At 38.5% G+C, this 15,294-nt stretch overlaps 1 protein-coding gene across 8 annotated transcripts in view; it reads right to left on the minus strand.

Moving 5' to 3' along the window:
- Nucleotides 1-15,294, minus strand: part of ADAMTS19 (ADAM metallopeptidase with thrombospondin type 1 motif 19) — a 164,181-nt gene that overhangs the window by 105,238 nt on the left and 43,649 nt on the right. For all 8 annotated transcript variants that reach the window (XM_080575091.1, XM_080575096.1, XM_080575095.1 and 5 more), the window contains one exon: nt 3,890-3,933. In XM_080575091.1, the coding sequence (XP_080431217.1) occupies nt 3,890-3,933 (44 nt within the window). The remainder of the gene's footprint in view (nt 1-3,889; nt 3,934-15,294) is intronic.

Genomic DNA, 15,294 nt, shown 5'->3' on the forward strand with positions numbered 1-15,294 from the left:
AACCCCCAAGATAGCCACAACTTTGCCCGCTGATTAAGAATGTAAAATCTTACAAACATTCCAAAACACATTTTCTAACGTTATGGGAAAAAAAAATCTTGGTATTTTTCCACCTGAGATAGCTTTCTGCAGGAATATTTGGAAGATTGGCACCATGGATTTTGTTTCCAAATAAAGAATAATATTATATGTTTCAAGTTTGTGACACATTTTTGATTTTTTTTTCTGGTCAACAGAGTTCCTGGTTAATGTTAACTATAAGACATTAAGTCACTGTTATTCTAATAAGCAACGAAAAAGTATTAACTGAAGAGTTCTGAAGCTCTGAACTTTGAGTACAGTGAGACAGAAAGCACAAATGTATTCGTCACCTAAAAACATTATAAACTTGTCTATATAATAGAATATTGGCACTCACTCTGTCTGGCTTAAGTGGATACTCATATCCACACTGAAAAATGTGTCTTGGAATTTACTGAATAAACAATAAATCCAGTATTTTTTTGTTTAGTATCCATCGATGGGAATAACTACAACAACCCTTTTCAGTAATGACATCTGTCCTGTAATGTTCCTTTCTCCGGAATTTCACTTCTGGATTGGGTAATGTGCTACAAGGAATACCTTGAGTGCCTCATGTACGTTCACAGTTATGCTAACATTCCAACAGAATTGCCTTACTATTCTTTTTATGGTAGACAGGAGTTTGTATTTTGGTGTATGCTTTTGTTTATTTTCTTTCTCTTTCTTCCTTTCTTTCTCTGGCAAGCTCTGGAAAGCTAGGAATTGTATGGTTGATTAGCATTTTTTGTCTACTTCCTTTGGCAAGTTCTGTAATTTACAGCATGTTAAACATCCCTGGAATTTGATATCCCCTTTTGCCTATAAAGATGTTATATGAAGATCTATAGTAAGATCAAACAGCTCTTGCTTACCTTTCAATTAACTTTTACTGATGATCTAATCTCAGACTAAAACTCTACATCTGAGTTTTTAGAAGTTAGTGAAAGCAAAAGCAAAATATGTCAAACTGAAACCACAGTCTACATGTACTCTTAATGGTTTTACATGGTTACATGGGACGGGGCAACCCTGGCTACACGTACAGACTGGGCGACAAGATGCTGGAGAGCAGCCCTGCAGAGAGGGATCTGGTGGTTGTGGTTGATAGCCAACTGAATATGAGCCAGCAGTGTGCCCTGGCAGCCAGGAGGGCCAACCATACCCTGGGGTGCATCAAGCACAGCACTGCTAGTCGGTCAAGGGAAGCGATTGTCCCACTCTACTCTGCGCTGCTGTGGCCTCACCTCGAGTACTGTGTGTTCTGGGCATCACAGTACAAAAAGGATGTAAAACTATTGGAGAGTGTCCAGAGGAGGGCGACGAAGATGGTGAAGGGCCTAGAGGGGAAGACGTATCAGGAACGGCTGAGGTCACTGGGCCTGTTCAGCCTGGAAAAGAGGAGGCTGAGGGGAGACCTCATCGCAGTCTACAGCTTCCTCGCGAGGGGGAGTGGAGGGGCAGGCGCCAATCTATTCTCTTTAGACACCAGTGATAGGACCCGTGGGAATGGTGTTAAGCTGAGGCAGGGGAGGTATAGGCTAGACATCAGGAAGAGGTTCTTCACTGAGAGGGTTGTCACACACTGGAACAGGCTCCCCAGTGAAGTAGGTGAAGTAGTCACTGCACCAAGCCTGTTGGAGTTTAAGAAGTGTTTGGACTGTGCACTTAGTCACATGGTCTGAATTTTTGGGTAGACCTGTGTGGTGCCAGGAGTTGGACTCAATGATCCTTATGGGTCCCTTCCAACTCGGGAGATTCTATGATTCTATGATTCTATACATATAAAGCAGCAATACTAAAAATATTGATGTAAAAAAAATATATATGTATATATATACATATATATGTGTGTATATATATATACATATACACACATATATATATGTATATAATATATATATATATGTAGAGAGAGAGTAAAACAACTTAAATCTTGTCTTCAAGAGAAACACACGATGTTCTCCCTAGGTTTTGAACACTTTTCCTTAGATCATGTCATGGCTGATGTGAGTTTCAAAAAGACATCGTTTTAAAAATAAGCATGAACCCACAGTACTGTAAATGTCCATGGAAGAAATGATAACATTTAATTTATGGAAAGGTGGCATTTCAAAACAGTATTTTCACTAATGGAAAACTTATGGTTATTTATGCAATAACTGTTTCAATAAATGAAGGACCTTAGCTGTTGCTGCGCTACTGAAGTTACACAGGAAGAACTACACATATGTAGTTACACATGAAGAACTACACATACTTCAATGCCAGAAAACTCCAAACACCATCCACAGTAGTTAAGTCCAGAACAGCCTTCCATTAAGTGCTACATAATATAGCCAAGGTCTCCAATCCATTTTGCTTATCACTATATTAAGACTATGAACTCTTAACTTTCTGTATACTGATGTACAGCCTCACTTGTAAGGTCTTCCAAGCTTCTTCATCACAGAAATGTGAACCATTGATACTTCAGTCTGTTCACGTTAATCTGTTCTACAATTTTGGGAACAAATGGTCATTCTATTCCCTTCAAGGTTCAACTAAAGAGGAAATATTTTTCAACAAAAATCCTTTGAATGCATTCACTTAATCTGACTTACATACAATACAACTACTCCAGATTTGATCTGCAACTTATATAAGCACAAGATGCTGAAGACTTTTTTTGTCAGATCATTTCTCTCAGACAGATAAAAACTTTTTTCCACTTTCAAGACAAAAAGAAGTGACCTGTGTGCACCAAACACACATAAAAAAATCACCTAAGACAGAGGCATCAATATGTGGAAGAACACTATCCATTTTTGATCACTAACATTCCATTCTTCGTTTAGATTTTTTTTTTTTAATTGATAGCCACCTCACAGATACCCTTGCATAGACTTGGAATGATACAATAATAGAAAAAAAAAATACCAAGAACTATGGCTCATGTGAATCCTCTAACAATTTTTGTTACTGATATAAACCAGGCCAAAAATAAATGAATAAATAAAAATCTGCTTCTCCCTTACCTGTGATGAACCACAAGCATGAAAATAGTTAAGAGTCCATTACTGCTGTCCATAACATTCTGATCTTACCAAAACAATTTAGGTTCTGAATACCTGTATTTATATATGGAACTGTTACAGGCTCCTATTAGCCAAAAGAAATTCTAGGGTCAGAAACATGCCATGACACCTTTCATTTAGTGTTTTTACCCAGAACTAAGTCTGAACTGAGCAACTATTGCCTTTTCCAACAGACCTTCATACTGAAGAACCCCAAAAGGGTGTGAGGGGGAATGAATTTTCACAGAAAACCTCAGCGTAGCTAGCACTCACTTTAATTGTAGATACCAGAAGATGACTTGCACAACAGTACACATCCTGTAAGTTTCTGAACACTTATATGCTTCATAAACACTGTATTACTCTATTATATTATCTTCTTACAGTAAAAAAAAAAGACATATTCTTATCGAAGATAAATCCACAGCAGTAAAAAAAACAATATACCTGCTTTAACTTGCTATTCTTAATTAAGAATACTAAAACAATTTGTTATTAAACTGTCAATGATATTTTTTTTAAAAAAAGAAATAAAGAGTATATTAAAGAAATGAGATAGAAATATTATACAACAAAGTATTGTATATCTAAGTATCTAGATACCTGTATATATCTAACAAAGTATTATTGGTATTTTAGACATCTGTATTTTAGCTAGTTACAGCTACCCATTGCAGATGCTGCTGTCACATTGTAGTTTCACATATCTATTTATGTAACACTCACTTTATGAAGTGGTCTATACACACAGCCTCTTACGTTTATTTACTTACCAACAGTATCACATGGTTCGTCTTTATGTACACAGAAATCCTTCCTAGAATTGGGGGTGGAAAAAAGAAAAGTGTTAAGCAAGCCAAGCTGTCAGACTCACAATGACTGTGTGACCTATTTACAAATACTTTATGTGGCTCAAAGAATAAATACAGAACATCATTATCTCAACAAAGAGCATGGGGAAGCAAAGGCCACGATTACCCAAAACTTCCGGATATTCTCAGAAGAGATTTAAGAGTAGTCAGGTGACAAAACAATGTACCATATATTTGTATTGCATTGTACATAATTTTGCCTTTTCTTAACCATTTCAACCTTTTGAAATGTAACAAGTCTAAAGTTAGTCTTCAGAAATTTGCAGAAGTTATCTTTCATTTGAAATAAAAATATTTGTGATACTTAACACCATATCCAAAAGCAGCATTGTAATCCAGCATTTGGATCAAAAAATAGAGTAAAATTGTGCTCCAAAGTCAATGGTTAACAAGACTAAAAGAAAACATGGTGTAAGTGCATGTTGGACAAGTATTTCTGGTGGGGCATCCATTCTAACAGTGCTCGATTTCAAATTAACTCACTGGGAAATGACTATCACCAACACAACTTTCAGTCTAGCCACAGCTCTATAAATGAGACCACTTAATTGCATTAAGTGGAGTAAATACTTGTACTGGGTGTGACTGGGATGGAGTTAACTTTCCCTGCAGCAGCCCATACAGTGCTGTGCTCTGCACTTGTAGCTAGAACAGCAGTGGTATCACACCAGTGTTGTGTCTATTGCTGAGCAATACTGGCACTGCATCAGGACTCCCTCTAACCCTCCCAGAGCCAGTGGGCTGGGGGTGGGCAATAGGTGAGGAAGAAACATCACCAGGGCAGCTGACCTAAACCAACCAAAGGGATATTCCATACCATATGATGTCACACTCTGCAATAAACAGTGGAAAAAGGAAGGAAAGGGAAGGGGTGGGCTCTTGTTCTTAAAATGTCTGTCCTTCCAAACAACAGCTATGTGTGTGTAGTGGGTTTACATGGCAACGTTTTGGTAGCAGGGAGCCACAGGGGTGGCTTCTGTGAGAAGAATCTAGAAGCTGCCCCATGTTCGATAAGGGCTCCACTGCTGACCAGAGCCGAGCCAATAAGCGATGTTGTTTGCGCCTCTGTGAGAGCATATTTAAGAAAGGGAAAACAAAAAACCTGCTGCCACACAGCAGCTGGGAGAGAGAGAGGAGTGAGAAACAGCCCTGCAGGCACCAAGGTCAGTGAAGGAGGGGGAGAGGTGCTCCAGACACTGGAGCAGAAGTTCCCTGCAGCCTGTGGTGAGAATCATGGTGATGCAGGCTGTCCCCCTGCAGCCCACAGAGAACCACGGTGGTGCAGGGTTCCATGCTGCAGCCTGTGGAGGAGACCACTGTGGAGCGGGTGGACCTTCACTGATGGAGGCTGCAGCCTATGGACCCGCCAGAGCAGATTCTGGGCTGGAGCTGTAGCCTGTGGAGAGGAGACCACGCAGGAGCAGGTGACCTGGCAAGAACTGCTGCCCATGGGAGATCCAGGTTGGAGCAGTTTGCTCCTGATGGATGGACCCCGTGGTACGGACCCATATCTGCAGGATCAGTTTGGCAAGGACTGCATCCCGTGGGAGGGACCCCACGGCACAGGGGATGAGAGTGACCGTGAAGGAGCAGTGGACACAAAGTGCTACAGACTGACCACAACCCCCCATTCCTCCATTCCCCTGTGCCGCTCGGGGGGAAGAGGTGGAACAGGGTGGATGGGGGGGAAGGCGTTTTTGGTTTCTTTCCTTTGTTTCTCACTTCTCTAGCTTGTTAATAATAGGCAATAAATCTTACTCTGAGTCTGTTTTGCCCATCACAATAATTACTGTGCGATCTCCCCATCCTTATCTCAACCCTCGAGCCCTTTGGATCGTATTTTCTCCCCTTTCCTGTTTGAGAAGGCGGATTGAGAGAGTGGCTGTGGTGGAACTCGTCTTCCCGCCTGAGTAAAACCACCACAGCGTGTTGAGGCCCAGCTTCAAGGATGTAGTCAAGCACTGCTTGTTGGTGGGAAGTAGAGAGTAATTTCTTTCCTCTGCACTTCCACATGGCCTTTGCTTGGTTTTATTGGTTTTTTTTGTTGTTGTTTGTTTTGTTTTGTTTTTTTCCCTTTCCCTTTTTCCCCTTTCACTTTTCCCTTTAGATAATTTTTTTAATTATTAATAATTCTCCCTTAATAATTATTTTTCCTTTAATTAAATTATCCTTATCTCAAGCCATGAGTTGTTTCTTTCCTTTTCTTCATCACCTCCTTTTCTGAGGAGCTGGAGTGAGAGAATGGTTGTGGTGGAGTTCAGCTGCCTAGCAAGATAAAACCACCACAATACTTTACCCCTGCTTTAAACAACATCTGCCTGGAAATCATTTTCACACTTATTTTACCTGTTCTCAGAGACAAATAACAAAATTATCAAAAAAGCAAAAGCAGAGTTTCTTTTTAATGGAATTTGAGGTATACGTGAGAAAAAAAAAACACACACAACACATATAACATCTAAGAAAAATATTGCCTACTTACCTGAACTTTATTGACATGTACTCAAACAAAGAACATTCTGTCCTTATGCTGTACCACAGAGTAATGGTCTCAAATTTTTACATAGGCCATGTGGGCCAGAGATACCTCATTTCATATTCTGTCTATGAAGCTACAAAGATACAGATGTACATATAGACAGACATAAAGATATATATAAACACACATATGCACTTACAGACATATCTATGTATTTATTATTAGTGGCCATATCTATCAGTGGAAATTAACTGATACCTGAGATATACTGGAAAGAAGTAACCAACATAGAAATTTTCTGTTTCCAATAATGCTCAAGTTATTAAATAGTTTTGCATGAATAATCATATTTGCTTTTTTATACCTAGAAAGCTCCAAGTGTGCATTTCATGCATATATACTGCCTATAGTATAGTCAGATAACACATTGTTAAGTGGATATATTACATCTTTTAATAAATGCAGCTGTTAAAGGCTCTAAAAGAAAAAAGTTGGAAGTTAGTTAAGTAATCACTTTAATATGGATTAGACTCAACCCCAAATTCTACTTTTTTTATAGAACAAGATCTAATAATGAAAGATAGTTCTCATTCAAAAATGTCTGACATTCAAAAATGTGTGTTTATTTTCTAGTAACTAAACGTTTGTTAGCATTGCTTGCTAGGAATTATTTGGTGCTTGAGATGAGAGAGTAGACTAGTGATACTTATCAGTTTTACAAATGCAACTATTCAAAGAGCTTTTTGTTTGTTTGTTTCCCACAGATTATTCCCACATAGTGATTTAGGCTGAAAAGCAATCTCAAGAGGCTGGCAGATTTCTGACACTTGTTAAAGGCCACACAGCCAGAGACATGGGGTTATAGCTGTTGATTCTCCAGTCACCATTGCCAGATAATTACTAAGTAGTAAAGCAAAACAACACTGCTAGAAACAAATCTTCTGACTAAAGTGATAAAGTAACTCCGGGAATCCATTTAGATGAGCTTTGGAAATCCAGCCAAAAGTGGTGAACAAGAAACTATAACCAGATACAGAAGGAAGTTCTTTAGTTTTTCAAACCTGCAACAAGTTGCATTAATGCACTGGGTTGTAACACAATTCTTTGTTTTGTGCTATGTGACGCAAGGGACTTATTGTATTGTTAAGCAACATGACAGAATGATTAGAAATATGGTACTTGCTGTTAAGCAAGAGAACGTGTATAAAGACAATCTAAGACATACATGGTATTCCACGCATAGCCATACAACTACCATAAATATTAACTGATGTAATAACAAGTTTTTTTTTTTAATAAAAAAAAAAAGAGCATACCTTCAAATTTAACAGAAGATTATTGCCAATATTCAAGAGGTTTTTGCTTATGTAATAGCTTTGTTCTCAGATACTTACTGAGCTGTTTTTGTTTTGTTTTTCCATCTTGGCTGACTATGGTTAAGCTATGCATCCAGAGTTTCATTATGGGACTTGGGGGAAACAGTTCTGCTATGATTTGGCAAGAGGGAAGTACAATAAATGCTTCTTAGTTCCTTTTTTACACTGAAAGAATGCAATACCTCCTTTTATTTCCAAGTACATGAATGTATTACACACACTTAAGACTGGGTTCCTTAGCAAAGATTTAGGGCTCTAGCTATACCTACAAATGACTCTTACAGAGATTGTTCTCTAATTCCTCAAAGGTAATTTACATATTCCATCACATTCCATCAACTACCTTCCAGTATGTATACATTTAGCATACACGTATATATATGTGTATATATATATATGTATATATACACACACCTTTATATTTTATATATATGCAATTGGCATACTGAAACCATACAACACAAAAGAGGATATGGACTCTTGGATATGGATGAGGTAGTACAAAAAAGAGCAATATAGCACAATAAAGCTCCCAGGAAAGCCATTGAGATTATTTGTTTGTTCTTTTCCTTTCTTCTCAGCAAAATAGGGCTAAGATAATAGCATTGTCATTAATGTATACAGAAGGTTTTGGAGCACAAGTCCCTAAGTCTAACAGTGAAAGCAAAAAATTGGTTAAAGCACACTGAAATCCACTCCTAGTAAGTATCCAGCACACAACCGCCATTATTCTAAATGGCTACTTTGTGTTCACATGGAAGGGAATACAGGTCTTATTCAAGAGAGAGTAAAGAGGAGTTTTCTTGAGATTATGACTGATTTTCAAGTTTGATGAAGTTGGCTAATACTAGAAAAAATTCTAAGCAAGAACGGTTATCTACTCTAAAACATTATTTCAAGAATTTACATTTAGTTAGTGCATTCTTAACTACTTACAGAATTTAAAAAGGTCTTCAGAGAAGGTAAGGACTAATTATCCACTTTCCAAATATAAAGTATCTTGTTATATTCTGTTTTTTAAAATAAACCTTGATGTGTAGATGGGAAAAACAACAGAAGACACAAAGAAGGAAGGATAGAAAGCAGCAGAGGAAATTAGTGTTAAACAACGATTTGGAACAAAATAAAAGAGTACTGCTGGTAAAGTTTGAAAATGAAATGAGATCTGGTAGAACACAAATAGGAATGAAGACAAATCAATTTTTATATATCAGTCATCTGAATAGCTTTTTAACGGATATAACTTTTTAACGGATATAAATTGAACCACAGGAGGTTTCGTTGCCATATGAGGAAGAACTTCTTTACAGTTTGGGTGACAGAGCACTGGAACAGGCTGCCCAAAGAGTTTGTCAAGTCTCCTTCTTTGGAGATATTCTAAATCTGCCTGGATGTGATCCTGTGTAACACGCTCTAGGTGATACTGCTTGAGCAGAGGGGTTGGACTAGATGATCTCTGAAGGTCCCTTACAACCTCAACCATTCTGTGATTCTGTGTAATGTAGCCAAAACTGGATCCCAAAACTTGAATAGGTATGGTGATAACAAAAGGACAACATGAGAAGGAGAAGGACAACATGAGAAGGATAACATTTGAAAACAGGCAGTAAGAGTTTTCTTCAAGAGAATGCTGTGTCAAATTTCAGTGCTTACAATTTGAAAAATATGAAAAGGTCTGGAAAGAGCTAAGAGAATGATTACATGTCTGGGAAACAAGCTTAAAAAACTCTCTTAGTTAATCTAAGAGAAAGATGAGTTGTGACTTGATCACAGCCTACAAGTATTTATACAGGGAGGAGCTTTCAAACAGCTCTTTAGTTACAAATGGTAGAAAGAGAACCCTGTTTGAAAGCTGAAGTGACACAGACGAGAAATTGTTCACAATTGTTCATTCTAAAAGTAAGTAACTAAGGCAATGGTCTATTTCATAACACAGCTAATGTTCCTTTATTTTATATCTTTGTTTCAAGACTGGTTAGCTTTCTTGCTCACTCCAAAAATCAAATGTAAAAATAACTGGCTGAATTTAATCCTAGGGACTTACACTAAATAATCTTAGTTTTAAAATTGAGTTTAGCTTCATGCAAGGGTACGTAACACAAGGGTGCGTAAGGATGAAAGACATTACTGAATGGAACATACATTGCATGAATACTACAGCCCTAAAGAACATGTTGACAGAAACAGATAAATTTATACAGATTTTTCTCACATGTAATATTACAGGCTTCATCAACTTTACAGACTCAAAAATCTTGAACTTATTAAAAAAAGAAAATAACAGCACGTGATAATTTAAAATTAGGTAGATTTTAAGAATACACAAGACCAAAATTTCTAAGTTTTAAAATCAATGAGATAAATACAGGAGAGCTTTTTGCTTTGCTTTTTGTTTTGTTTGTTTTCTTTGTTGTGTTTTTTTTTTTTAAAAAAAAAAAGCTTTGATTCTAAGATGTGCTTTTTTCATGTTTCCATGTTTCTGCCTGCACCCAGAATCCTATTAAAAATAAATAATAGTAAGGATATTTGTAGTTCTCATGAACTCCGTTGATAACTGTTGCGGATGTCAAAAGAAAACACTAGACACTGTAAAAGTTTGCAAAGAAACCAGGAGAGCTTGCAGTAATGAAATTACAGTGATGGAAAAAATAACTACGAAGACAAAATTATTTTCTATCTCACTGTGCACTTGCAAGAACTCAGTTTTACAAAGTTGTATTTCACTGTAGTGAAACTTAATAACAAATCTCTATCCCTTTACATTTCAACAGTTTTTGACTGCCAGACCCTGCAACCTTCTGGGGTGACCTTCTCATATAAGTTTTCAGTATTACACATATATTCAAAGGAACTGTACTTCCTCTGTGTGTTGTAACTACAACAATGCTTAAAAAAATCTTGTTCTAGGTTTAGGGAGACCTAAGTCTTCTGTCTTAGTATTCTGCAAATAATTGAAAATGCAACAGTACTTAGTAAATCTAAGTACTGTTTATGCCATTTGCAACTTCTATAGAATGAATCACTTCTTACAGTGAAAATGCCTCAAGCATTGTTTCAATTATATATCATTCAGAGTGCAGAGACTACAGATACTGCAGACAAATATGAATAAATGGATGATGTTGTACTGGGTCTGGCTGGAATGGAGTTGGCTGTCCCCACAGCAGCCTACATACTGCTGTGCTTTGCACTTGTACGTAGAATGCGGGTGATGTTTCACCAATGTTTTGGCTATTGCTGAGCAGCACTGGAACAGCATCAAGGCTGTTTAAGATTATCTCCAGCCCTGCCTCACCAAAGGCCAGTAGGCTGGGCATGGGCAAGAGGCGGGGAGCAGACATAGCCAGGGCAGATGAGCTAGACTGACCAAGGCGATATCCCACGCCATATGACATCATGTTCAGCAACAAAAGCTGTGGGGGGAGAAAGAGAAACTTCTCGGACATAAACTGCAATATCATGCAGGGATATCATAATGATGCAAGAAACAAGTCTGAGAAATTCCTAAAGCATGGTGAAGATAATTTTCTGTCACATTAACTTATGAAAGCAACTATGAAAGGTGCCCCTCCTAGACCTGTTGTTTGAGAAGAAATGTGAGATGTAAAGGACTGTGCTATGCTGGCTGATGAACTGGCTGAAGGGCAGCACTCAAAGAGTAGTAGTGAATGGGACTACATCTGGCTGGTGACCAGTCACTAGCAGTAGCATCTCCCAGGGCTCAATTCTAGGGCCAGTTCTGTTCAACATTGTTATCAGAGATCTGGATGCAGGAGTTGAAGGCATCCCTAGCAAGTTTGCTGACGATACTGATGTGGCTCTCTGGAGGGACAAGAGGCTTGCAGAGGGATCTAGGTAGATAGGAGCATTGGGCAAACATCAACAGCATGGACTTCCACAAAGGCAAGGTTCTGCCAGGTTCTGCACCTGGGGCAGAGTGAGTAATGCCAGACACAGGCACAGACTGGAAGAGGAGTGGCTGGAGGGAGAGCAGCTCAGCAGAAAAGGATCTGGGGGTGCTGGTGACAGCAGGCTCAGCACGAGCCAGCAGTGTGCCCTGCCAGCCAAGCATTTGGCAGCAAACTGCATTTTGGGGTGCATTAACCACAGCATAGCCAGCCAGTCTGAAGAGATGATTCGATTGCTCTATTTAGCACTGGCGCAGTTCTGGGCTCCACAACGTGGAAAGGATGTTGAGAAACTTGAAAGCATCCAGCGGAGAGCAACAAAGCTGGTAAAAGGGCTGGAAGGCAGGTCCTGTGAGGAGAGGCTTGTCTTGGGTTGTCCAGCCTGGAGAAGAGGAGGCCAAGAGGCAGCCTCATGGTTCTCAGCAACTCCTCGAGGACGACAAGTGCAGAGGGAGGTGCCGCTCTCTGCTCCCTAGGAACTGATGACAGGACACATGGGAATGGCACGAAGCTGTGCCACAGGAGGTTTCAAATGGACAGTAAGAAAAATGTAATTTCTGTGAGGATAGAAAGTCACTGGAACAGGCTTCCTGGAGAGGTGGTTGATGCCCCATGCCTGCTGGTGTTCATTAGGATCACACCATTAAGGAACCCTTAATAATATGTTTTAACTTCTAGTTAGCCCTGAAGTGTTCAGGCAACTGGACTCGATAATTTAAGTAGATCCCTTCCAACTGAATGATTCTGATTTTTTAATTTTTAATTTTTTTCTTTTTTCCCACAGAGGAAAATATGTTCTGGTATGTATATCTCTGAAGTAATAGTGCTAATTTATAACTGTCAATGAGATTATTTTGCCAGAAGAGTCCCTAAAATAATTTCTGTCTTAATTCATACATACTCTTTATATCAAGCCTCCCTGATCCTTTCTAAACACACTAGTCAAATGTTATCTGTCTGTCTTCCGTCTATTTTATGACACCATATTTTAAAGTTGACATTATTTCATCAGAATAAGGCAATTCAAAGGGAATCACAGGTATCATTCAGCCTATCTGGGCTGCAAAAGTTTTTGGGAAAAACTGGTTTGGCTTTCAGTTTTGCAAAAGAAACGCAAAAATATGTCTTGAAAAGTACCTTGTTCTTGAAAGGGTTATGATGGTTCTTTGACTGTTGAATAAAAATCTCTATTATGTACACATTATGCTCTTTATAGTCAACATTAAATATTAGGTCTGCAGAATAGCGATACTGAGTACCTTATTTCTAACTCTTTTGGCTACAAGAACACTCTTGCTGTTGTATTATCACACTAGACAAAAAGGAGGTGCAGGCAAGTTTTAGACAGTCTGCCAAAGAATGTGTTAGATAATTAAAACTTTACATTTCTTACTTGAAATATACCAAGCAGTTGGTGTTCATCTTTCTAAACAAAATTATTTCTCTCAATAAAGCAGGTCCGCTGTCCAAAGCTGTTATTAAGTTATGACAAAGGAGCCTGTTCTGTGTTTGTAAAACAGAATAAGACTCTGTGAATTAACAAAACACAAAAGTGTAGCCACACATGGGGTTAGCTATACCATAAACCTGATGATGTGCAGAGGGAGCCTGGATTAGCAAAACATTCCCACAGTCAGCAAACCGCATTGGTATGATTTATTAGCAGCTAAAGTAGCTCTGAGATGGGAGGCAGTATAGTCCAGAGAATAATACCACTGAAAAAATAAAAACTTCAGAACAGATCTTTAAATCCTGGCTCCAGCACTGACTTACTAACTGACCTCCAACCAATCACCTCCCTGCTCTTTGTTTCAATTTCCTTAACACTAATCAGAGATTCACTTCAAAAAACATATTAAAACTGACAGAGAAAAAGTTTAAGGCAATGCAAATCAGAGTATCATTACTAAAAAGTACATCAGATAAGTGTGTCTTGAAGTATGAGTAGACTTTCCAAAAGTTAGAAGCTTTTTTAATATTTAGAAATGCTGCCTGAAATTTAAAAAAACATCTGTGGTCAAACACACTGGTTGCTAAAGACATCTACCAGGCTACTGCATCTTGACTGCTTTAAGTAACACCTCATTTGCATCAATTCAGAACTCTTCTATCTCTTCCCACGAAGGCTGATTAAGGTAAAGATGGAAAAATGAGAGGAAAGACATGTTAAATTCTTTATTTCATAATACGTTGCTGTTGAGATACAACTCCTATGCTAAGTAGTGCAGCCTAGACAGATTGAAAACATGTCTAATGTTCTGCACTTGCCCATTAAGCTGAGACAACAGATTGGAAGATCAGATGTGGGAGAACAGCCAACTTTGTCAATGTATGGCATAGTAATTTTTACTCTCCTGGCAGTGCCAGAGGTGTAGGCTTGAAGGATTCGATGCTTCTCTAAGTTGCTGTTGAAGATTCAGGTACTGCAACTTGTCAGAGTAAGGAGACAGATAAGAGGTCACTCAGCAACCCCGTGCTTACAGCAATCAAACAGTATGCAACTGATCTATTATCTTTCAACAATCACAGCATATATTGAGATTCAAGAACCTCTGCTTCCCTTTAGCACTGTTTATCAACCTGCTGCCATGTAGGATACTTGTCCATTCCTCATGCCATAGCAAGCTCACTCTTTCCTACCACTCACACTTTTCTATCTCCATCTAGACTTTCCCCACCAACTTATCACTGCTGTTAAAATCAGTCTGGGTCTTAATCTGATAAATTCCCTTCCAGTCTGCCATCCCAAAGATGTTTGCTGATAAGCTAATAAGCTTTTCTTATTTCTTGTGTTTTACATAGTAGTTCACAGGAATGTGAGTGAAGGACTACCACTTAGCTAATACACAAATGTTTAACAAAAACTCATCTGGCTCCTCAAAGAAATAACAATCCATAAAGCAGACAGAACACAATAAATAGTAGATGAAAGTTAACAAGAAAAGGGTGTGGGCTTTTTTAAGGAAAGGTAAGCAATCAAACAGCAAAAGTAGCAATAAAACAGTTATCACAGAAAACAGCTGGACTTCAGCATCCCCTGCTTCCAGCACGTGACTTGCTTTCCAAAGCAGGGAAATTTAGGGGAGCATTTTTTTTGTTCAGAAAATTGAAGTTTAGATATTGGGGTACTTAGAACGTAGCCTAATTTTACAAAACGCATATAACTCCCAGTGAGATTGCCCTGAATAAATAGTATAGGATACTATTTTAGGATACCACGTAACCAGCTAGCATGGTATATAGCACAATAGTATTCTAACGTTTATTTGGAAGGGCCATCTGAAGATCATCCAGTCCAACCTCCACTGCAAAAATGGGACTAAGCCCAACTCTAGACCAGTTAGAACATCATTCTATCCTTCTCTTTGGAAAATGGCTGTGGAGTGTCTGATCATCAAGATGCATCTCCTTGGATTTAGAACCTAAATCCACTGCTTTGGAGGAAACAGGTAAGTTGAAGGCGTATTTCCTTCTGAATGTGTGAACTGCCTGGTAGAGTTATAATGAACTGCAGATCTGAGCTCACAGCCCTGTGGCTACAAA

Source organism: Anser brachyrhynchus (genome assembly GCF_964034855.1).
Source record: "Anser brachyrhynchus genome assembly, chromosome: Z".
Lineage (NCBI taxonomy): Eukaryota > Metazoa > Chordata > Aves > Anseriformes > Anatidae > Anser > Anser brachyrhynchus.